This window comes from Mauremys reevesii, linkage group 3 (genome assembly GCF_016161935.1).
Source record: "Mauremys reevesii isolate NIE-2019 linkage group 3, ASM1616193v1, whole genome shotgun sequence".
Classification (NCBI taxonomy): Eukaryota; Metazoa; Chordata; order Testudines; family Geoemydidae; genus Mauremys; species Mauremys reevesii.
In genome coordinates, this window is record NC_052625.1 from 187675949 (window position 1) to 187697065 (window position 21117).

The window sequence follows — 21117 nt, forward strand, 5'->3', positions numbered from 1 at the left end:
ATAACTCGCTTATGGACACCCAGCCATCCAGTTAGCTGTAAAATCCCTCTTGGTGTCTGTTCTCTGCTTGCTTTACCTGTAAAGGGTTAACAAACCCACAGGTAAAAGAAAAGGCGTGGGGCACCTGACCAAAAGAGCCAATGGGAAAGCTAGAACTTTTTTAAATGGGAAAAGAAACTCTCTCTTTGTCTGTGGTTGTTCTTGGGGCTGCAGGGACGGATCAGTAATGCTGTATAAGGTTTGAACCAGGTATGAGAAAGTATTTTTCATACCTAGAAGGAATAATTTGACGCTATCAGGTTTATTTTGGCTTGTGGATCTCCTCTGTGCTAACTCCTGATGCTTTTGTTTACTTGTAACCTTTAAGTTGAACCCCCAAGAAAGCTAGCTGGGGGCTTAATTTTTGGAACTGCTCTTTTAAAATCTAGCAAATGGCCAAGTTCCAGATATATTTTCTTTTTGTTTTAACAATATTTACTTTTTTTAAGAACAGGATTGGATTTTTGGTGTCCTAAGAGGTTTGTGCATGTTGTTTGATTAGCTGTGGCTTTCTCAGCTCTTCCCCAGGGGGGCGGAGGGAGAAAGGGCTTCAGGGTACCCCACAGGGAGGAATTTCCAAGTGCTCTCTCCTGGGTTCAAAGGAGTTTCTTGCATTTGGGTGGTGGTAGCGTTTACCAAGCCAAGGTCAGAGAGAAGCTGTAACCTTGGGAGTTTAATACAAGCCTGGAGTGGCAAGTATTATTTTTTAAAATCCTTGCGGGCCCCCACTTCCTGCACTCGGAGTGCCAGAGACACCATGTGTCTCTAAACTTTCACAGAGTCACTCACTTCTCAGGTCCTAGAGGATTCGCCACTAAACATAGAGAACTGATATAAGTTAAAGGTGACCACTAATTTACCCTTAAAAATCCCTGTAGGGCTGATGAAGGGATGATGCCAGAGGGTAGGTGTCCTCCCCTCCACTGCTGACCCACCCTCTCTTGCTCTACAGTCTTTCAGAGTTGGGAAAAACAGACATTGCTGTACAAGATCAGACCAGTGGTCCATATAGTCCAGTAGCCTGTCTACTGGCCACCAATAATAAATACGTCAGAGGAAAATGCAAGAAATCCTGTGGTGGGCAATTCTAGAATTAAGAGCAGGGAAGTTTCTTCCCAATTTTGTCAGTTCATTGTCTGGATTAAGCACTGAAGCATGAGGGTTTATATCTCTATATACATTTTAAAAGACTATAATGCTGGATGTTCTGTTTGAATCACACTATGCTCTAGGATTCAACAATATCTTATGGCAATGAATTTTACAGATTAATTATGCATCTCCTTTAATCAATTTTAAATGCACTGCTTTTCAATTGTACTGAATGTCCCCTCAGTTCTTATAAGAATAGGTGCTCCTATTCACCTGTTTATCCTATTTATGCAATGTTACTTTGTAAACAAAGTAGTCCCAATCTCTTTTCATTATCGTCATATGGAAGTCTTTCCACGTCTCTAACAATTTGTTACCTGTCTTTTGATCTCTTCTACGTCTAATAGATGTTCTGTAATGAGACAATCAGAATTTAACACAAGTCTAAGTGAAGGTGTACTATCAACTAATATAAATGGCATAATATTTTCAGTAAAGTTTTCTATGCTATGTATTTTCTTCATTTTTCTTTTCACTGCCATCACAAAACTGAACTGACTACAATATCAAAATCTTTTGCCAGAATGGTTAGTTTAGAACCCAGTAATACATGTAATTCAAATTATTTGTTCCAAAGCATGTTATTTTACACTTGTCAAGGAATTTTCATCTACAGTTGTGCTTCCCATTCACCTAACTTTATTCTGTCTTCTCTGAAGTTCCTCTCTTGTCAAGTCTTAACTGAAATAACTATGCCATCTGCAAGTTTTTCCATTTCACTGTTCATACTGCTTTCCAGATGTTTAGTACATTAAACATCAGCCCTACTATGGAACTCCAGAGTACTCCAGTTAACCTTTTGTCATGTTAGAAATTGATCCTTTACTCCTACTATTTATTTCTAACTTTTGAGTTGCTGCCAATCCACTAAAGTTTTTAAGTAGTCAGGGGATGAGACGTAGTTTCCTTAGTAATCTCTTGTAAGGAATTTTGACAAAGGGGCATAACTACAGTTCTTTATCCACTATTTGTTTGACAAACTCAAAGAATTTCAGTAAATTAAAACCAATTTTCCTTTAGAAAAGATGTATTGATTTGTCTCTACTGTCTCATGCTCACCTGTTTTATAATTCTATTTTAAAATTATAATTACAATCAATTTTTTTGCTACTGAAGTAAGGCTCACTGCGTCAGCAATTCCCAGGATTTGCCCATGTGCCTTTTTTTTTAGTTTTTTAAAGATATGTACATTTGATATCCTCCACTACTCTGCAATATTAGCTGATTTTAGTCACAGACTGAATATTTGTATTAGCAGTTCAGTCACTTCATTTTCAAATTAATTCAGAATACATGGGAAAAATACCATACAGCCAAGGTGACTTGTTGCTCTTTAATCAATGTATTCCAGTGTCTCCTTTTCTGACTCAGTCACTAACAATGCTATCTTTATTGTCTGAAAATCAGTACGTCCAGTATGGATGACCCACTAATATTCTTTGGGTGAAGAATGATATGAAAATGTTAGCTTTTCTGCAAGGTCCTTGATCTCCATAATTGTCCCTCAACTCACCAGTCCTCTTGCAATGTTCTTACTTCTAGTATTCAGAAAGTTCTTGATATTTGCTTTGTGTCTGACTAGAGTGGACGTAAAAGATAGTGAATGCCAGTGATAGTGAGGTAAGATCAGAGTCTAAAATAGGGAAAGAACAAGTCAAAAATTACTTAGATGTCTTCAAATCACCAGGGCCTGATGAAATACATCCTAGAATACTCGGGGAGTTGACTGAGGAGATATCTGAGCCATTAGCAATTATCTCTGAAAAGTCATGGAAGACAGGAGACATTCCAGAAAACCGGAAAAGTGCAAATATAGTGCCCGTCTATAAAAAGGAAAATAAGGATAGCCCGGGAAATTACAGACCACTCAGCTTAACTTCTGTACCCGGAAAGATAATGGAGCAAATAATTAAGCAATCAATTTGCAAACACCAAGAAGATAAGGTGATAAACAGTCAGCATGGATTTATCAAGAACTAATGTCAAACCAACCTGACAGCTTTCTTTGACAGGGTAACAAGCCTTGTGGAAAGGGAGGAAGCAGTAGATGTGGTATATCTTGACTTTAGTAAGGCTTTTGATACTGTCTTGCATGACCTTCTCATAAAAAAACTAGGAAAATGCAACCTAGATGGAGCTACTACAAGGTGGGTGCATAACTGGTTGGAAAATCATTCCCGGAGAGTAGTTATCAGTGGTTCACAGTCAAGCTGGAAGGGCATAACGAGTGGGGTCCTGCAGGGATCGGTTCTGGATCCGGTTCTGTTCAATATCTTCCTCAATGATTTAGATAATGGCATAGAGAGTACACTTATAAAGTTTGCAGATGATACCAAGCTGGGAGGGGCTGCAAGTGTTTTGGAGGATAGGATTAAAATTCAAAATGATCTGGACAAACTGGAGAAATGATCTGAAGTAAACGGGATGAAATTCAATAAGAACAAATGCAAAGTACTCCACTTATGAAGGAACAATCAGTTGCACACGTACAAAATGGGAAATGACTGCCTAGGAAAGGATCTGGGGGTCATAGTGGATCACAAGCTAAATATGAGTCAACAGTGTAACCCTGCTGCAAAAAAAAGCAAACATCATTCTGGAATGTATTAGCAGGAGTATTGTCAGCAAGACACAAGTAGTAATTCTTCTGCTCTACTCCATGCTCATTAGGCTGCAACCAGAATATTCTGGGTGCCACATTTCAGGAAAGATGGGGACAAACTGGAGAAAGTCCAAAGAAGAGCAACAAAAATGATTAGCGGTCTAGAAAACATGACCTATGAGGGAAGATTGATTGTTAGGAGGAGGGAGAAAAATTGTTGTTCTTAACCTCCGAAGATAGGACAAGAAATAATGGGCTTAAATTGCCGCAAGAGAGGTTCAGGTTGGACATTAGGAAAAACTTCCTGTCAGAGTGGTTAAGCACTGGAATAAATTGCCTTGGGGGGTTGTGGAATCTCCATCATTGGGGATTTTTAAGAGCAGGTTAGACAAACACCTGTCAGGGATGGTCTAAATCAGGGATTCTCAAACTGGGGGTCGCGACCCCTCAAGGGGTTGCAAGGTTATAACATTGGGGGGTCGCGAGCTGTCGGTCTCCACCCCAAACCCCGCTTTACCTCCAGCATTTATAATGGTGTTAAATATATTAAAAAGTGTTTTTAATGTATAAGGGAGGTCGCACTCAAAGGCTTGTTATGTGAAAAGGGTCTCCAGTACAAAAGTCTGAGAACCCCTAGTCTAGATAATACTTAGTCCTGCCTTGAGCGCAGGGGACTGGACTAGATGACCTCTTGAGGTCCCTTCCAGTTCTATGATTCTATGAAAATTTCTCCCAAGTTTGCTAGTTTCCATTTTGTATTTTACCTGCAATAGTTTGTGCTCCTTTCTACTGGCTTCACTTGAGCCAGGTTTCCACTTTCTGCAACTTGAACCTTACCATTTTTATCCATACTGCTTATTTTCTTTCCTTCCTGCTTCCTTTTTTATTTAGGCATATTCACACATTCTGTGACTCAGCTACAGTATGCTTAAGTAATCCATACTGAACCTAAATATTTTAATTTCCTCATTTTGGATTTCAGAGTCAATTGTTACTAACATCATTTCTATGCAGTCCTTCTTTCCAAACATGTCAAAATATCCACCCCTTTCATCTCTCAAACAAATGTGCTGATTTTTCCTAACCTATGGCATGTAGAAAGGAATGGTAATTAAATACTTTCAAAGTCTGCATATTTTAGCTTTTAGATGTACCAGGTCTGTTGGAACCTCACTCTGAGGGTAGGTCTACACCAGGGGTCTCAAACATGCGGCCCGCGGGCCGCATGCAGCCCGCGGAGCTCTTCCCTGCGGCCCGCGGAGCTCCCCCAGTTACTTCCTGTCACTGCCAAACTCCCCTCACCCCCGCCCCCCTCCCCGAGTTAGTTTCTGTGCCTAAGCTCCCCGCGCGCTGCTCCCCCATGTTTGGGGCCGGGTCTCTCCCCTGGCCCCACCTGCCGCCCCCACGCGCCTCCCCCCAGTGTCTCCCGGCCCCCACTTGCTGCCCCCTCACCGCCGGGGAGCCTGCCCGGGAGCTCACGCTGACTCCACTCCTCGGCTATGCCGGCTTCCGGCATCACCTGCTGCCGCAGGGTCCTAGCGCCCCCTGCACTAGGGCCAGAGCAGGCTGCCCTTCCCCTGCATCTTCTGCCCTAGTCCTGAGCCTCTCCACTGCCTCAAACCCCTCACCCCCACAGCCCTCACCCCTGCCCCCCCTCCTAGCCCCAAACTCCGTCCCAAAGCCTGCACCCCCACCCCCTGCCGCAGCCGGGAGCCTGCACTCCAGACCCCCTCCCCCCCCCAAACTCCAGCCCAGGGCCTGTACTCCAGACCCCCTCCCCCACCCAAACTCCCTCCCAGAGCCTTAGGCAGTAAATCTAAGTGCGTGTTTTGTCCTTTGAGTGAGGTGCATTACTGAGTGTATATATTTATTAAAACTGCTTGGAAATGACTTCGTCCAAAAAAAGAACACTCATGGAAGAAAAGAGAGTTTTCCAAGACAAATGGGAGAATTTATATTTTTTCACAGAGGTAAAAGATAAAATTCAATGCCTTATTTGTCAGCAAACGATTGCTGTTCCCAAGGAGTATAACGTGCGTCGGCACTATGACACGATGCACCGTGAAAAATATGATGCATTCACCGGAAAAATCCGAGAGGAAAAAGTTCAGCAACTTAAAGCAGCATTTGCCAAGCAAAGAAATTTATTTTCAAGGATTAACAAGTCTAGCGAAGATTCAGTAAGAGCAAGTTTTGTGATAAGCAAAATGATAGCTAAATCATCGCAACCTTTTACAGAAGGCTTATTCATAAAAGAATGTCTTATGAAGGCCAGTGAAATTTTATGTCCTGATAGGAAGAAAGTTTTTGAAGGCATAAGCTTGTCTGCAAATACAGTTGCCTGCAGGATAACGGATTTAGCTGATAATGTGCAAAAACAATTGATTCAAATGGCAAAAGGCTTTGAAGTATTTTCAATTGCTCTTGATGAGAGTACAGATGTATCAGATACCGCACAGTGTGCAGTGTTCATTAGAGGTGTGGACTGCAATTTGAATATAACTGAAGAATTGCTAGACTTAATACCACTGAAGGGTACCACAACGGGACGTGACATATTTCAAGGATTGGAAGAGTGCATTGAAAAAGCTGCGCTGCCATGGAACAAACTCGTATCTTTGGCTACGGATGGTGCGCCATCAATGTGCTCTGAAAACATTGGTGTGGTTGGATTATTGAAGACCAAACTGAACAGCCTCAATATACCAGGAATTAGCTTCACCAGTATACATTGTATTTTGCACCAAGAAGCCCTGTGTAGTAAAAGTCTACAAATGAAAGAAGTTATGGATGTAGTTGTTAAAACTGTTAATTTTATACGTGCACGAGGGCTGAATCACAGACAGTTCACTTCTTTTCTAGCAAGTATGGACAGTGAATATGGGGAACTTCTGTATCACACTGAAGTTAGATGGCTGAGTCGTGGAAATGTTTTGAAGCGTTTTTTTGCACTTAAAGAGGAGATTGATTCCTTCATGAAAATGAAAAACAAGGAGGTTCCACAGCTTGCTGATTCCACTTTTATCTGCAATCTTGCTTTTCTAACAGATGTAACTGATCACCTGAATGCACTGAACTTGAAACTTCAGGGTAGAAAACAGGTGATAACACAGATGTATGACAGTATTAAGTCATTCAAAGTCAAGTTTACTTTATGGGGGAAACAGCTGACTGCTGGCAATTTGGTCCATTTCTCAACTCTGAATTCCTTAGGAAAAGTTGAACCCAAATCCTTGAAAGAATATGCAGAGATCATTTCTAACTTACACAAACAGTTTGATGTGCGGTTTAAAGATTTCAAGGCACTTGAAACACATTTTCAACTTTTTTCCACACCATTTGCTGTTGAAATTGACAATGTTGCAGAGGAAATGCAGATGGAGTTAGTGGAGCTTCAGTGTGACACGATTTTGAAGCAGAAGTATACAGACGTTGGAATTCCAGAATTCTACAGGTTTCTTTCACAAGAAAGATTTCCCATGTTATTCTCTGCTTCTGCAAGGATAATGGCAATGTTTGGAAGTACATATATATGTGAACAGTTTTTCTCTTCCATGAAGATTAACAAATCTGTGTTAAGGTCAAGGCTCACTGATGAACATTTGCAAGCAACACTGAGATTGGTTTCGTCTCAGGATATCAAACCTAATATTGATGCTCTGGTTGATGCAAAACGCTGCCAGCTAAGTGGCCAAAAATGAAATGACTGTCAAAATTAGCACTGACGTTTCACATTACAGTTAAAGAAGTTAATAAAAAAGTTAATAAATTAACTTTTAATAGCATACTATATTTTAATACTATACTACTATATTACTCTTCATTTTTTTTTCTGCCTACCTCCAGGCGCTTCCCGCCGCCAAACAGCTGTTGGTGGCGCTTAACACTTTCCAGGAGGCAGGGGGGAGGAGCGGGGAGCCGCGCGCTTAGGGGAGGAGGTGGAGAAGAGACAGGGCAGGGGCGGGGCCTCATGGAAGGGGTGGATTGGGGTGTGGCCAGGGGCAGCAAGGGGGCGTGTCAGTGATGCGGCCCTCGGGCCAATGCACTAGTCCTCATGCGGCCCTCGGGGTCATTTGAGTTTGAGACCCCTGGTCTACACTATGGGATTATTCCGATTTTACATAAACTGGTTTTGTAAAACAGACTGTATAAAGTCGAGCGCACGCGGCCACACTAAGCACATTAATTCGGCGGTGTGCATCCATGTACCAAGGCTAGCGTCGATTTCCGGAGCGTTGCACTGTGGGTAGCTATCCCGTAGCTATCCCATAGTTCCTGCAGTCTCCCCTGCCCATTGGAATTCTGGGTTGAGATCCCAATGCAAAAACAGTGTTGCGGGTGATACTGGGTAAATGTCGTCACTCAATCCTTCCTCCATGAAAGCAACGGCAGACAATCATTTCGCGCCCTTTTTCCCTGGATTGCCCTGGCAGACCCATAGCATGGCAATCATGGAGCCCTTTTTGCCTTTTGTCACTGTCACCGTATGTGTACTGGATGCTGCTGACAGAGGCAGTACTGCACTGCTACACAGCAGCATTCATTTGCCTTTGCAAGATAGCAGAGATGGTTACCAGTCATATTGTACCGTCTACCATGCCATTGTAAATTGGCAATGAGATCACGGTTATCAGTCGTTCTGTACCGTCTGCTGCTATCATGGGTGCTCCTGGCTGGCCTTGCTGAGGTCGGCCGGGAGCGCATAGGCAAAAATGTTTTGTCTAAAAATAGAGTCGGTCCTGCCTAGAATATGAGGCAAGTGTACTAGAGAACCAGAGAGCACAGCCGCTCCGTGTCAGAGCCCCAGAGATCCCGCAGAAATGATGAGCTGCATGCCATTCTAGGGGGTGCCCCTGCAACAACCCCACCCGTTGCTTCCCTCCTCCCCCAACCCTCCTGGGCTACCATGGCAGTGTCCCCCCCATTTGTGTGATGAAGTAATAAAGAATGCAGGAATAAGAAACACTGACTTTTTAGTGAGATAAAATGAGGGGGAGGAAGCCTCCAGCTGCTATGATAGTCCAGGCAGGACATTAAAGGGTGTGGGGGGGAGGAGACCAGCCTTCCACTGCTATGATAGTCCAGGCAGTACAGAATCTTTTCTTTAGACATGACCTCACCGAGGCCAGCCAGGAGCACTCACGGGCTGCTGCTGCTGATGGATAGCAGTCCTTCTGTACTGTACTGTCTGCCACCGGGGAGGGGAGAGGATGCTGCTGTTTAGGTCTCCAGCACCCCGTCTACCAGCAGCATGCAGTAGACATAGGGTGACATTGAAAGAAGGCGAGAAACCATTTTTTTCCCTTTTCTTTCAGGGGGGGGGGGGAGTAGGGTGTAAATTGACGACATACATCCTGAAACACCCGGGAAAATGTTTTTGACCCTTCAGGAACTTGGAGCCCAGCCAAGAATGAAAATGCTTTTCGAAGACTGCGGGGACTGTGGGATAGCTGGAGTCCTCAGTACCCCCTTCCTCCCTCCATGAGCGTCCATTTGATTCTTTGGCTTTCTGTTACGCTTCTCACGCAGCACTGTGTTGAGTCCCTGCTGTGGACTCTGTCTATCATAGCCTGGAGATTTTTTCAAATGCTTTGTCATTTCAGCTTCTGTAATGGAGCTCTGATACAACAGATTTGTCTCCCCATACAGCGATCAGATCCAGTATCTTCCGTACGGTCCATGCTGGAGCTCTTTTTGGATTTGGGACTGCATCGCCACCTGTGCTGATCAGAGCTCCACACTGGGCAAACAGGAAATGAAATTCAAAAGTTTGCGGGGCTTTTCCTGGATACACTGGCCAGGTAGACAAGTTCAGATGGCTTTCCAGAGCGGTCACAATGGTGCACTGTGGGATAGCTCCTGGAGGCCAATACTGTCGATTTGCGGCCACACTAACCCTAATCCGACATGGCAATACCAATTTCAGCGCTACTCCTCTCGTCAGGGAGGAGTACAGAAACCGGTTTAAAGAGCCCTTTATATCAATATAAAGGGCCTCATTGTGTGGACGGGTGCAGGGTTAAATCGGTATAACGCTGCTAAATTCGGTTTAAATGCGTAGTGTAGACCAGGCCTGAGTGCTGGCTCTTCACAAGATGGTAAATATGAATGTAATTCTTGACTTTACGTACCCACCCCAAAAGCATTAGTTCTGTGTGCATTGTGGCCCACAAAGAACACTCTGCAACTTTTAAGGCACACAGAACAGCACTAGGAAAGTCTATTGATCTGTTCTTTCATGGCAATTTCCTATTTTTCTAGACTATCGAAGAAGGAAAACAGTGAAAACGGCAGAACACAAAGGAGATATCACTCAGTTATATAGGTTAGAAAAGTATTACTGCTCCCAAGCAATTAAAAGTGAATAAGCAAAAGTAAAATAAAACTTCCCCTTTGTGGCTCTTTATGATTCATAAAACAAAATATTTTCTAGAATTAGGTTTTTTTGCAGCTCTTTTTAAAACACATTAGGTATAGAATGTTTACATTTACCGTTCTCTCCTGGATGAGCGTGGAATACTCTGAAGAACTAAATAGTGTTATTACACAAAGCTAATCTGAGCTGCATCTCTCTCTGCTCCCCAGATGGGGGAGAAGATATGCCAATTCTTACTTGTTTAAGAACAGCTTAATACATAAATACACAGACTGTGTCACCTTGCAAAACTGTAATAAAAATCAATCAGCCTAGGCATACAATCTAGTTGCCCACCATTTACGATGAAGCCAATGATGATGGGGAAAAAGCTATTATGTTATCACACATTCAAAATAATTACTTGCCCCAAGTGGGGAAGTAGAATATTGCGAGGGACCTGATTTATATTTTAGTAATATATTAAATATAATATTTTATACAATACAAAGAAGCAGGTACTGACAAGAAAGGTTTTGCTCTGCAATTACTATTACAGGAAAGAGAAAGGAGTGAGAATAAAAACAAAACCAAGGAATAAAATGACAAGAGAAATTAAGGTAAAGAAGAGCAGCAAATGGATGAGAAAAATAAAGATAACCAAACTTTTAGGTTGGTAAAATTGTTATATTCATTTTCCTACATTTTACTGCATTTCCTTGGAACATATCCCACAACTCCGGGGTTTGGGAAGATAAAGAAATTGCCAGTGAACCTTTTAACTTGCCGAACTCAGATTCATAGAAAAGAACATTTTGTTTTCTGAATTTCAAGAGTAAACGTTTAACGAGAAAAATTAGAAAGCTATAGCAGTTACACATTTGGAGCTAGGTGTTTGCTATTTGAAGCTTTGTGGGTAATTACATTTCATCATCTGCAAAAGAATCAGGTAGCAACCTATTGTATAATGTTAAGTTTAAACACGAGGTACCCCTTGCTTAGTTCTACTACTTACATGTTTATAGTGTTGATAATACAAGTTTTTACCTGCAAGTGTAACAAGTAAGATTGTGTGCAAGAGCCATGTTACTTTTCATTAGGCCTGTTATAATTGGCCTTTTATCAAACTATAACAGATGGCTACCATCTGATTTCAGATCTAACGAGTAATACTTGTTAGTGTTCCTGGAAAAAAACTAGACACATACTTTGAAAAGTAATGCTTATTTACTTTAACCAACAACTTTTTAATGAACACTTAACGTATTACAATAGAATAATTAAACTGATATGTTTAACTGCTCAAACAAAAAACTAAATGGTTTACTTTATGGAAAACTATATGCTTTGAAGCTATAATTGATACAGAAAAAGTAGCTTAACCCACGTATATCTTTCTGAAAGATTAGGATTTATGAAAAAACATACGAAGTTTTTTAATGAAAAAACAAATAAAGCTACCTACCGAATGATCTACATGAATGCTATCTCCTGTGGGCCAGCGATGTTTGCTGGAGTAGCCACTCAACTGCTCACCAGCCTGCCTCTGGAAGAAATATCCAACTGTGGCATCATCCTGAGACCGTCCACTGAGGGGTACCTGGACATTGAAAGCACCTGACACTGCAGCTGTAGGGATGGTGTGAGGATTGTTTCCACCTGAACTGGGCCCTGAAGTTCCAGGCCCTGGCCCTGCTGTTGCTCCACCTACTGTTCCAGCTGGGGCAACCCCTATTCCAACCCCACTGGCTTCCTGACCAATGTTCGCATGCATCATTCCTCTGGTCTCCTGCCAGGCCACTTCATTCAAGCCTAGGAGGACACATGGAATGCTCATTCCACGTAGAAACCTAAAAAGAAAAAGTCTTGATAACATAAAAGGCTTTCCAATGAATGTCTTTAAATATGCAGTTCTTATAATTAGGATTTAAAAAAAAATCCAGACTATATAAGAACAGTGTACTCTGTTAAAGATGTTGGCTTAAGCTTTTTCTATTTAATTAATTTAAAGTACTGTTATCAACCTAAGATGGCAGGGTTGTCTGAGACAATACATAGTATGGAACCAAACATACTAATGTAACTATCCTTGATCAAAATATACTTTCAGATATTGAACTTAGTGACTTTTTTTTTTAAACACCATATCAATTGACACGTACATTCCTTCATATTTGGCCCTTTAACAGGGTTTCTCAAACAGGGGTCACCGCTTGTGTAGGGAAAGCCCCTGGCAGGCCAGGCCAGTGTGTTTACTTGCCCTGTCCACAGGTCCAGCCAATCGCGGCTCCCACTGACCGCGGATCACTGCTCCGGGCCATCGGAAGCTGCTGGAAGCAGTGGCCAGTAAGTCCCTCGGCCCGCGCCGCTTCCAGCAGCTCCCACTGGCCCCAAGCAGCGATCAGCCGGACCTGCGGACGGGGCAGACAAACACACCAGCCCAGCCCGCCAGGGGCTTTCCCTACACAAGGTGACCCTTGTTTGAGAAACCCTGCCCTATAACTTCTGCTACCAACTTTGTTTTTCATAGCCTACAAGCAATTTCACCTAAGTAGTGTGGAAGGCTAACTCCTAAATCTAAAATGCAAATATGTCACAAGTGAAAAATGTTCAGTGTTGTTTTGGTTGTGCAAGATTTTAATATCAAATTTCATATTAAAAACACCTATGAGCAAACTGGCAGTATATTTTGACCTTCTACTGACCACAATTTTAATCTGAACCTGAAATCTTTCATCAGTCTGCCAACTGTCTTTTTGGCTTGAAATAAGTATAACTGACAATCACACATTTATTGATGAAAGACTGAAAATACACATGAAGTGGACAAAGTAGAAATCACATTGCCCCATCAGAGATTTTGGCAATAAAAACCACAGGAGAGGCCATTCTTCATCTGGTAGAATGGATTCTCCTGGGTTTTTATTGCCAAAATCTCTGATGGGGGCAACGTGATAATGCATTTATTTGACTTTGTGATTTCTACTTTGTCCATTTCATCAGGCGTATTGTCAGTCGTACAGCAATAAGTGACATGAAATTCAGAGAAACCAGGAGCAGTACACAGACATAAGACAAAAATATCCTACAATGTAATAATTTATGGCACCTGCAAAAATGGTCAGAGTTATTTTCATTTTAAAGTATAGTCTGGAAACTTTACAATAAGTTTCATACCTTCCGTAATCACTTAAGAGGAACAGTATAAAACCGGAATGGAAAAAACTCATATGCAGAAAGCTCCTCACCCAGAATGGAGTTTCTAAGCGTAACATTGTGTACAATAAGAGATCATGACCGCTTCTAATTTCTCTGTAAATACATATATTTTATTTCCAGTGTTAACACCTCCTCCATGTACAATCATCCTCATAAAAAAAAAATGATACCATACTGTGGAATTGAGGTTTTTGCTATAACTGAATATGCATTGTTTTATCGCCATTGTTAGACAAAATGCTACTTAGATATAGTTTTATTATTACAACAATAGCTGTTTACTTCACTGAAATGGCATTCCATAAACACGGTATGAATTCTGTGACTTCTTCAAACTCAACAATATGACAAACCCCTCAATGCAATATTCACAGAACAAAGAATTTTGCAATACATTCTATACTGGAAAGGTAACCATGCATTAACAATAGTATGCCTAAAAAAAATTATGAATGTGATATAAAATGTGTAAGTTTTATTTTTCTTAACTAACATTCACAAAATTCATTCCAAGTGGCTCTGTGCTAAAATGTTTACTGTGAAAATTTAATATTTGCATAATATGGCTCCAAGAAACTAAATACACATGCATAGTAGCCTCTCTTTGAGCCTCAGCATCACTTTTTTTCCTTTTAAAAAACTAACAGGCTTTAGTCCACCTTAAAGTTTTGTATACTATTTTTATATATAAATAAAGCAAGTAAGTAACCAAATTAATAAAAGGAGTTTGGTACACTTATAACAAACATTTATGCTCATATCAATGTTGGGTGAGGAAGCTCACATTTAATAAGTAGTTTCTGGACTGAGATTTTCTATGTCAACCTTTACCATCTCCTTGTTCCCCTCTCCCCACACAAAGAGAAAAAATCAAAGATTTATGACACATGTAAGCACAAAGAGAGATTTACAATGGAAACACAAAGCCAGTCAGTGCAGTAATTTGTATCTGTCCATTTCTCCAATACCTTCTCTAGCACTGGCTAAGTGAGAAGTAATTTAACTTTACCAGAACTGGTCAAATTGTAGACATACAGCTGGGCCTTGATTGACACAGTGGTTACATTCTTGAAAAAACACTGTGCAAATAGAAATTGTTTTAAAAGATACGAAGAGTCTATGGGAAATAAGGGTTTAGGTTTCAGGCTCACAAGATGACCTCCCTAATTTATCCAATAGAGGTTTTAAAATTAAATTTTTTTAAATGAAATTGCTACTAACCTTTATTGATGTTAAGGATGAACTTGATATGATGTTAATGCTGATGTTGAAGTCAGAACTCCGAGGGTTCGTCTGGGGAAGCAAGGGAGTGTAGAGCAGTAGCGTAGCCAGGTCAGGACACTTGGGTGGGCGGGCATGATGGGGGTGGAGAAGCAAGAGTGCCGAGTGTAGTGGGGTAAGCCCCTGCACCCCGACCCTGATTCCCAGCAGGAGCACTTGGTGGGCAGAACGGGGCTAGCCCACGCCCCAATCCTGTTCCCCGGCAGGAACGCTGGGTGAGTGGGGTAAGCCCCTGGGCCCACTCACCAGCAGGAGCGCTGGGTGGCGATAGGCGAGTCCCCGACCCCGCTTCCCGGCAGGAGTGTCAGGTGGAGCAGGGTAAGCCCCTGCACCCCGATCCCACTCCCTGGGTGCCCCCCTGGGATTGCCAGTGCCCTAGCCAGAGTGTCCATCGCCCCCTGCAAGACCAGCTGGAGGAGGTGAGGGGAGGCAGTCTCCCCTCCCCCATCCCCATCATTGCCCACACAGACAAAGTCAAGGCCCACCCAAGTGTCCCATCCTGACTATGCCACTGCCCTGCACATCTTGGTGACCGCACCGTATAAAAGTGAATCCACACCGTGTACAAAAATAAAGGGTCACAATTAATTTGATTGTGCATAACTGAAATCTTGCAAAAAAATACTGTGTAAATCGGGGCCCGACTGTACAGGCCTCAATTTACATGGGGTTTTTTGCTCAGTTTCAGTTTTGCACGGTCAATTAGTTGTGACCCCATCCCTCCTGCCTTCCCTCTCCCGTCATGCCCACCCACTCACGTGTCTGGCTACGTTACCGCTCCACACGCTCTGGCCTCCCCAGACACCACAGATGAACCCTCGGAGTTCTAATTTCAACAACATCAGCATTATCATCATATCAAGTTCATCCTTAACATCAGTAAAGGTTAACAGCAAGTTTAATTTTCTTTTTTTTTTTTAATTTAAAACCTGTATTCGATAAATTAGGGAGGTCATCTTGTGAGCCTGGAACCTAAAACCTTATTTCCCCACAGACCTTTGGTATCTTTTAAAGCAATTTCTATTTGCACAGTGTTTTTTCAAGAACGTAACCACCGTGTAAATTGAGGCCCGACTGTATTTGGAAATATTTGATGAAATTGTCAAAATTTTCAACAGATTACCAACTCCAATTTGTAAGGAAAAATCATAGTATCATATACGTTGATTAAAATATATTTGTGCTACAATACGTGATATTTATATGACCATCTATATTTAGGGCCCTATCAAATTCACAGTGCATTTTGGTCAATTTCACAGTCATAGGATTTTAAAAATCCTAAATTTCATGATTTCGGCTATTTAAATCTGAAATGTCACAGTGTTGTAATTGTAGGGGCGTGACACAAAAAGGAGTTGTGGCGGGTTTGCAAGGTTATTGTGTGTGTGTGGAGGATGTGGGGGTGGAGGGTTGGTGGTACTGCTACCCTTATTTCTGCTCTGCTGCAGGCGGTGGTGCGGCCTTCAGAGCTGGGCAGCTGGAGAGCAGCAACTGCTGGCTGGGAGCCCAGCTTTGAAGGCAGAGCCGCCACCAGCAGCAGCACGGAAATAAGGAAGGCAGGGTATAGTATTGCCACCCTTACTTTTGCACTGCTGCCTGCAGAGCTGGTTCCTCAGTCAGCAGCTGCCACTCTCCGGCTGCTCAGCTCTGAAGGCAGCAGCGCAGAAGTAGGGGTAGCATGGTATAGCCACCCTTACTTCTGCACTGCTGCTGGCTGGACACTGTCTTCAGAGCCGTGTGCCTGACCAACAGCTGCCACTCTAAGGAAACACCCAGCTCTGAAGGCAGTGCAGAAGGGTGGCAATACTGCAACCCCCTCTAAAATAACCTTGTGATACCCCTGCAACTCCCTTTTGGGTTAGGACCCCCAATTTGAGAAATGCTGGTCTCCCCCATTAAATCTGTATAGCATGGGGTAAGAGCACACAAAAGACCACATTTCATGGGGGGAAACCAGATTCATGGTCTGCAACATGGTTTTCATGGCCGTCAATTTGGTAGGACCCTATCTATATTGAACAGGGAGCATGTCAAAGTCACAATATTTTGTTTTGGACGTATTCTTGCAAATTCTATTTGATAAGAGTCCTGCACATATCTATGGATTCAATAATTTTGCAGCTGCTGCACTTCAGAGAGCTTTATATTCCTCTCTCAACACACAGGATGGTCATCTCATAACTTTCACAGGACCATGTCTCCAACATGTACATATTAGCTCTCTGAGAGCCACTTCCAGAATGGATAATTAATCAGAGCCTCAATATCAACTGATAGATAACAAAATGGACACCTTAATTATACGTCTACAGATAAGACCTGGTTTTGATTCATCAACTAGATATCTCACACTCCAGACTAGAGAAATACTGCCAACTGATTTAGAAGTACGGTAATACTGACAAATTCTGAAGGGGACATAAACAAAGGCCCCCTGTAAAATAAAAAAGTCTCAAGCTATTAGCAGAAAGGAAAGATTTTATACATACCTATTCAAAATCACACAGAGAACCTGAGTATACTTTGTGTGATCGGAAGGTATTTTTATAAACATACAGCAGCATAGTATTTCTACTATATTACCAGGAAGTGCCTTGAAACATTGTTATTTAAAGGCACTATGCAAACTTAACTTGTTGTTACAGGAGGAGAAAACAAGCCTTTCAGTGATGGGTACTGGCTTAGTGACAATGCTGGAACAGTTCCACTGTGTAGAGTAAGCAAGAAAATAGTTGTGTTATGGGTGGAAAAACTTCACCCTGGATGAGGAAAGCATTTTTCAACTAATTTTTTTTTTTTTAAGAGAACAGAAGCAGAAAGAGCAACTAATATATCTCATGCCTATGAACACAGTTTATACAACCCAACTAGTATCTAAATGACCTATCCATCACACTTTCTTATATGGTCACTTTAGCAGTTTTCATTTAGAAATGAAAGGTCTGTCTTCTTCCCCTAAGAAAATATAAGTGCCAATATCTTTGTTACATTTAAGAAGTGATATTGCAGACTTCCTCACCACCTCATACCTCAGCATAACACCAAGAATAATATTTAGGAATTTTTACTGCAATCAAGAATGACACTTTACATAATCCTGTACACCAGAAATAAGGCATCAATGTACGTGAATAGGAATAATGAAAGTTAACTATTGCCCATCTAACAACTTATGTTCTTAAGAAGGGCCATACAGGGTCAGACCAATGGTTCACCTATATGCCAGTATCCTGTCTTCCGACAGTGGCCAGTGCCAGACACTTCAGAGGAAACTAACAGAACAGGGAAATTATCAAGTGAAACATCCCATGTCATCCAGTCCCAGCTTTTGGGATCTCTTAACATTTCGGAAACAACTGTACAAAGCAGAGACTTGAGTTCTCAAGATAAAGCATTTTAGGAAGTTCTGTACACAGAGTATTAGTACACACATACATGCACACCCAGACAAGGAGAAAACTGGACGAGAGCAAAACAGGAAAAATGCTACTAAGTTAACTTGAAAACCTGGGAATGAGTCTAACTCCCTGCTAATGCTGTCCCCCAATATGTCCAGAATCTCTCTTGCACAAATAAACAAATGGGAAAGAAGTTACTTATTGTTTAATATACTACAATCAGGCAATAAACACCAATCTTAAACATATATTGCAACCCTACATTAAAACTTATTTTTTTCCCCCAGGACAAGGAAAAATGATATTTTCTCTCTACCAATGAAAATGTATTAGCTATAATACATTTCACTGCAGCTAACATTTAAGGGAAGTCAATTGTACTCTTCCTGGTCAAACACCTCCAAATTTTTGCACTACTGATAAACATTACAATAGATAACTGTTTCTCACTTTTCATCATTGTAATCGCCTAGCCACCATTCTATTGCTTCCCTCACGCCAAAAAACAGAAAAAAATTATAAAGATTAAAATAGCACATGTATACACATAGATGATATTCATGCAATAAACTGAAGAACCATGTGATAAAACTGCATTTATCAAGCACCTCCTTACCTGCATTTGCCCATTAGGTCTATCTCCTCTGGGACTACTACTATCTTTCCAAACCCTTGAGCATTTTCCAGCAGCTGCCAGATGCTTTGTTTAAAAAACAAAACAAATAAAAACTGCCACAGAATTCAATCTTCCCCCATCCTAATTTCCTCACCACCTTCACCTACCAAAAAAATATGTGCAATGGTACAATATTCAGTTATGGACCAATAAAAGTTTTAAGATCCAACACCTCTTTATACCTTAGCAAAAACGAGAGATCCAGTTTTCCAACAATATGCACAATACCTGTTTCTAAACCCAGGAAGATCCAGAAGCATACAGACATTAAAAACCCCCAGACATCAAAATTAACAGCACTATGTATTTTTTAAAAAAGGGCATTTTAGGTATATTTAGAGATTTCAAAAATGTATTTGTTTTCATTTTCCTCTCTCTCCAAGGCCTACATAGTTTGAATCATAATTAAAGAGAGACTGACTGTTCAGCTGTGGGACACAAAAAGGACCACAAATAAAATAATTAGGACACATTTCCAAAAACCATTTGTTAATATGTAACATATAGAGAATGCACAAATGTTTGGTATAAAGGTTTTATGGGCACTCATTTGCAGTGATATATAAAACCCATGCATGCCTTTATGACTTGGTAGTAATGACACATCCCAAATTCACTTGATAAAACCTCTAAACCACACCATCATGTAAAATAATATATTTTTTAGTGTTTTGATATTTTGCTTGTTTTGTACAGTATGCTTAGTACACCAGATGGGTATAAAATGCTCAACATGTATCACCTTACTTTCACAGAATTAAAGACATAGTTTGAAGTGAAGTGCACACAAAACTTCATAGCAACAAAGCCAAAAAAATCTCTTGTATAATGACTATTAAAAGATATTTTTTTAAAATAATCAGCAGTAATCAAGTAAAAATGTGAACCGCTCCATATTGTGACAATGGTTATATTTTCCAATGTTTTCTCTGATTTTGTGTGTGCAGATAGTGTATTAAAGAAAAAATAAAATCCAATATTTCATTGTGTGACATCAACCATATGCATTTAGCCCTCCTACCTACCCTCACATCCCTTAAAAAAAAAAAAGGACTTAGATATCCTTAGTAACCAGGTGAAATATAATAACCTGTGATACACAGTAGATCAGCCTAGACGATCTACTGGTCCCTTCCGGCCTTAAACTCTACGAAAGCAATGAAAAAAACCTTGTTCGCATTTCCTAAACATTTCCTGTGTCTTGATCTCAGTTGTGCCCTTCAGTGAGAACTGCTCTCCCAATTCCTCGCCACCCTTCCCCTCCCCACCACAGATCTGTTTTTCAGGCATGAATTAATCTCCTTTATCTAAATCCCATCACCTTCCTTGGCGTAAACTGCCCACCAAGTCTTCCCTCCCACCTCACCCATAGCATAGTAAGCGCCCTCACCAAACGCGTGTGTGTTGTTGGCATTCTTAAGGTGCTGTAAGGGTCACACAGCAGTCGTCGTCCCCCGCCACCACTTCCCCCAACCACAACATACACCTTCCCCTCCACCACAATACCCACTCTCCTCCTTCTCCCAGACTATTCCCCCCTCCCGTCCTACACCCCCCACACCCCTTCCTTCCTACACCCCCTTTCCCCAGGCTGCCCCTCCCCCTTCCTTAGACACCCCCTCTTTGTTCCCCCACAGCTCCGCTCCCGTCCCTCCCCACCGCCACCCCCTTTGTGCTGCTCCCTACAGCGGCCCGGGGCAGGGCCCAAGCAGAGAGGCACAAAGGCAGGGGAGAGGGCAGCCACCCTCGACCAGGCCCCGACCAGCTGGGTTAGCAGCCACAACATGGCCCCCGAGACAAAAGGGGGCTCCCCCGCGGCCTGGCCTAGCCCGGCCCCAGGAGATACTCACGGGCAGGCTGGCGGCGCTGCTCCCTGGAACGGAGCCGGACAGGGCCCTGGAACACCCCTGTCCCCGCCGCCCGCCCCCACCTCCGGGTCTCACCTTCCTCCCCTCCCCCCCACCTCAGCCGCCAGAGACTCACAACAACATGGCGAGAGAGACCCACACACACTCAGAGCAGCAACCCCCACTGCGCAGGCGCGCTGTGGCCGGGACGGAGGAGGGGCGGGCAGCAGGAACTCTCGAGGCCCTTCCGCCGCGCGCCAATCACCGGCGTTGGCGCGGCGTCTGCGCGCGCTTTGATGTTCCCTCCCGGCGGCCCTGCGTGAGGGGTGGGAAGAGAGGAGGTCGCAGTGGCGGCGACGTTCCAAACACGGAACTCCGAGCACCTCATTGTTCCATCCTTCTGCACCGCGTGGGATGGGACAATGCTTTAGGGCCTGATCCAGCTCCCGCTGGAGTCCACGGGTAGTGATGCAAGTAGTCGTTGAAGGAAAGACGTTAATTACAACAACAACAATAATAATGAAAACCCACGCTTCACCAAACAA

General features: G+C 42.4%; 1 protein-coding gene across 10 annotated transcripts in view; it reads right to left on the minus strand.

Annotated features, from left to right (window-relative positions):
• The window catches only part of PUM2 (pumilio RNA binding family member 2), a 122628-nt gene extending 101776 nt beyond the window's left edge, over window positions 1-20852 (minus strand). For 6 of the 10 annotated variants that reach the window (XM_039529585.1, XM_039529583.1, XM_039529592.1 and 3 more), the window contains exon 1: window positions 11614-11998. In XM_039529585.1, coding sequence (XP_039385519.1) covers window positions 11614-11985 — 372 coding nt within the window. In that variant the 5' untranslated portion in view covers window positions 11986-11998. Of the gene's footprint in view, window positions 1-11613; window positions 11999-20575; window positions 20640-20708 lie in introns of those variants that run through there. The other 4 variants (XM_039529586.1, XM_039529587.1, XM_039529591.1 and 1 more) reach the window with 4 other exon arrangements.
• Between the last annotated feature and the right edge of the window lie 265 nt (window positions 20853-21117).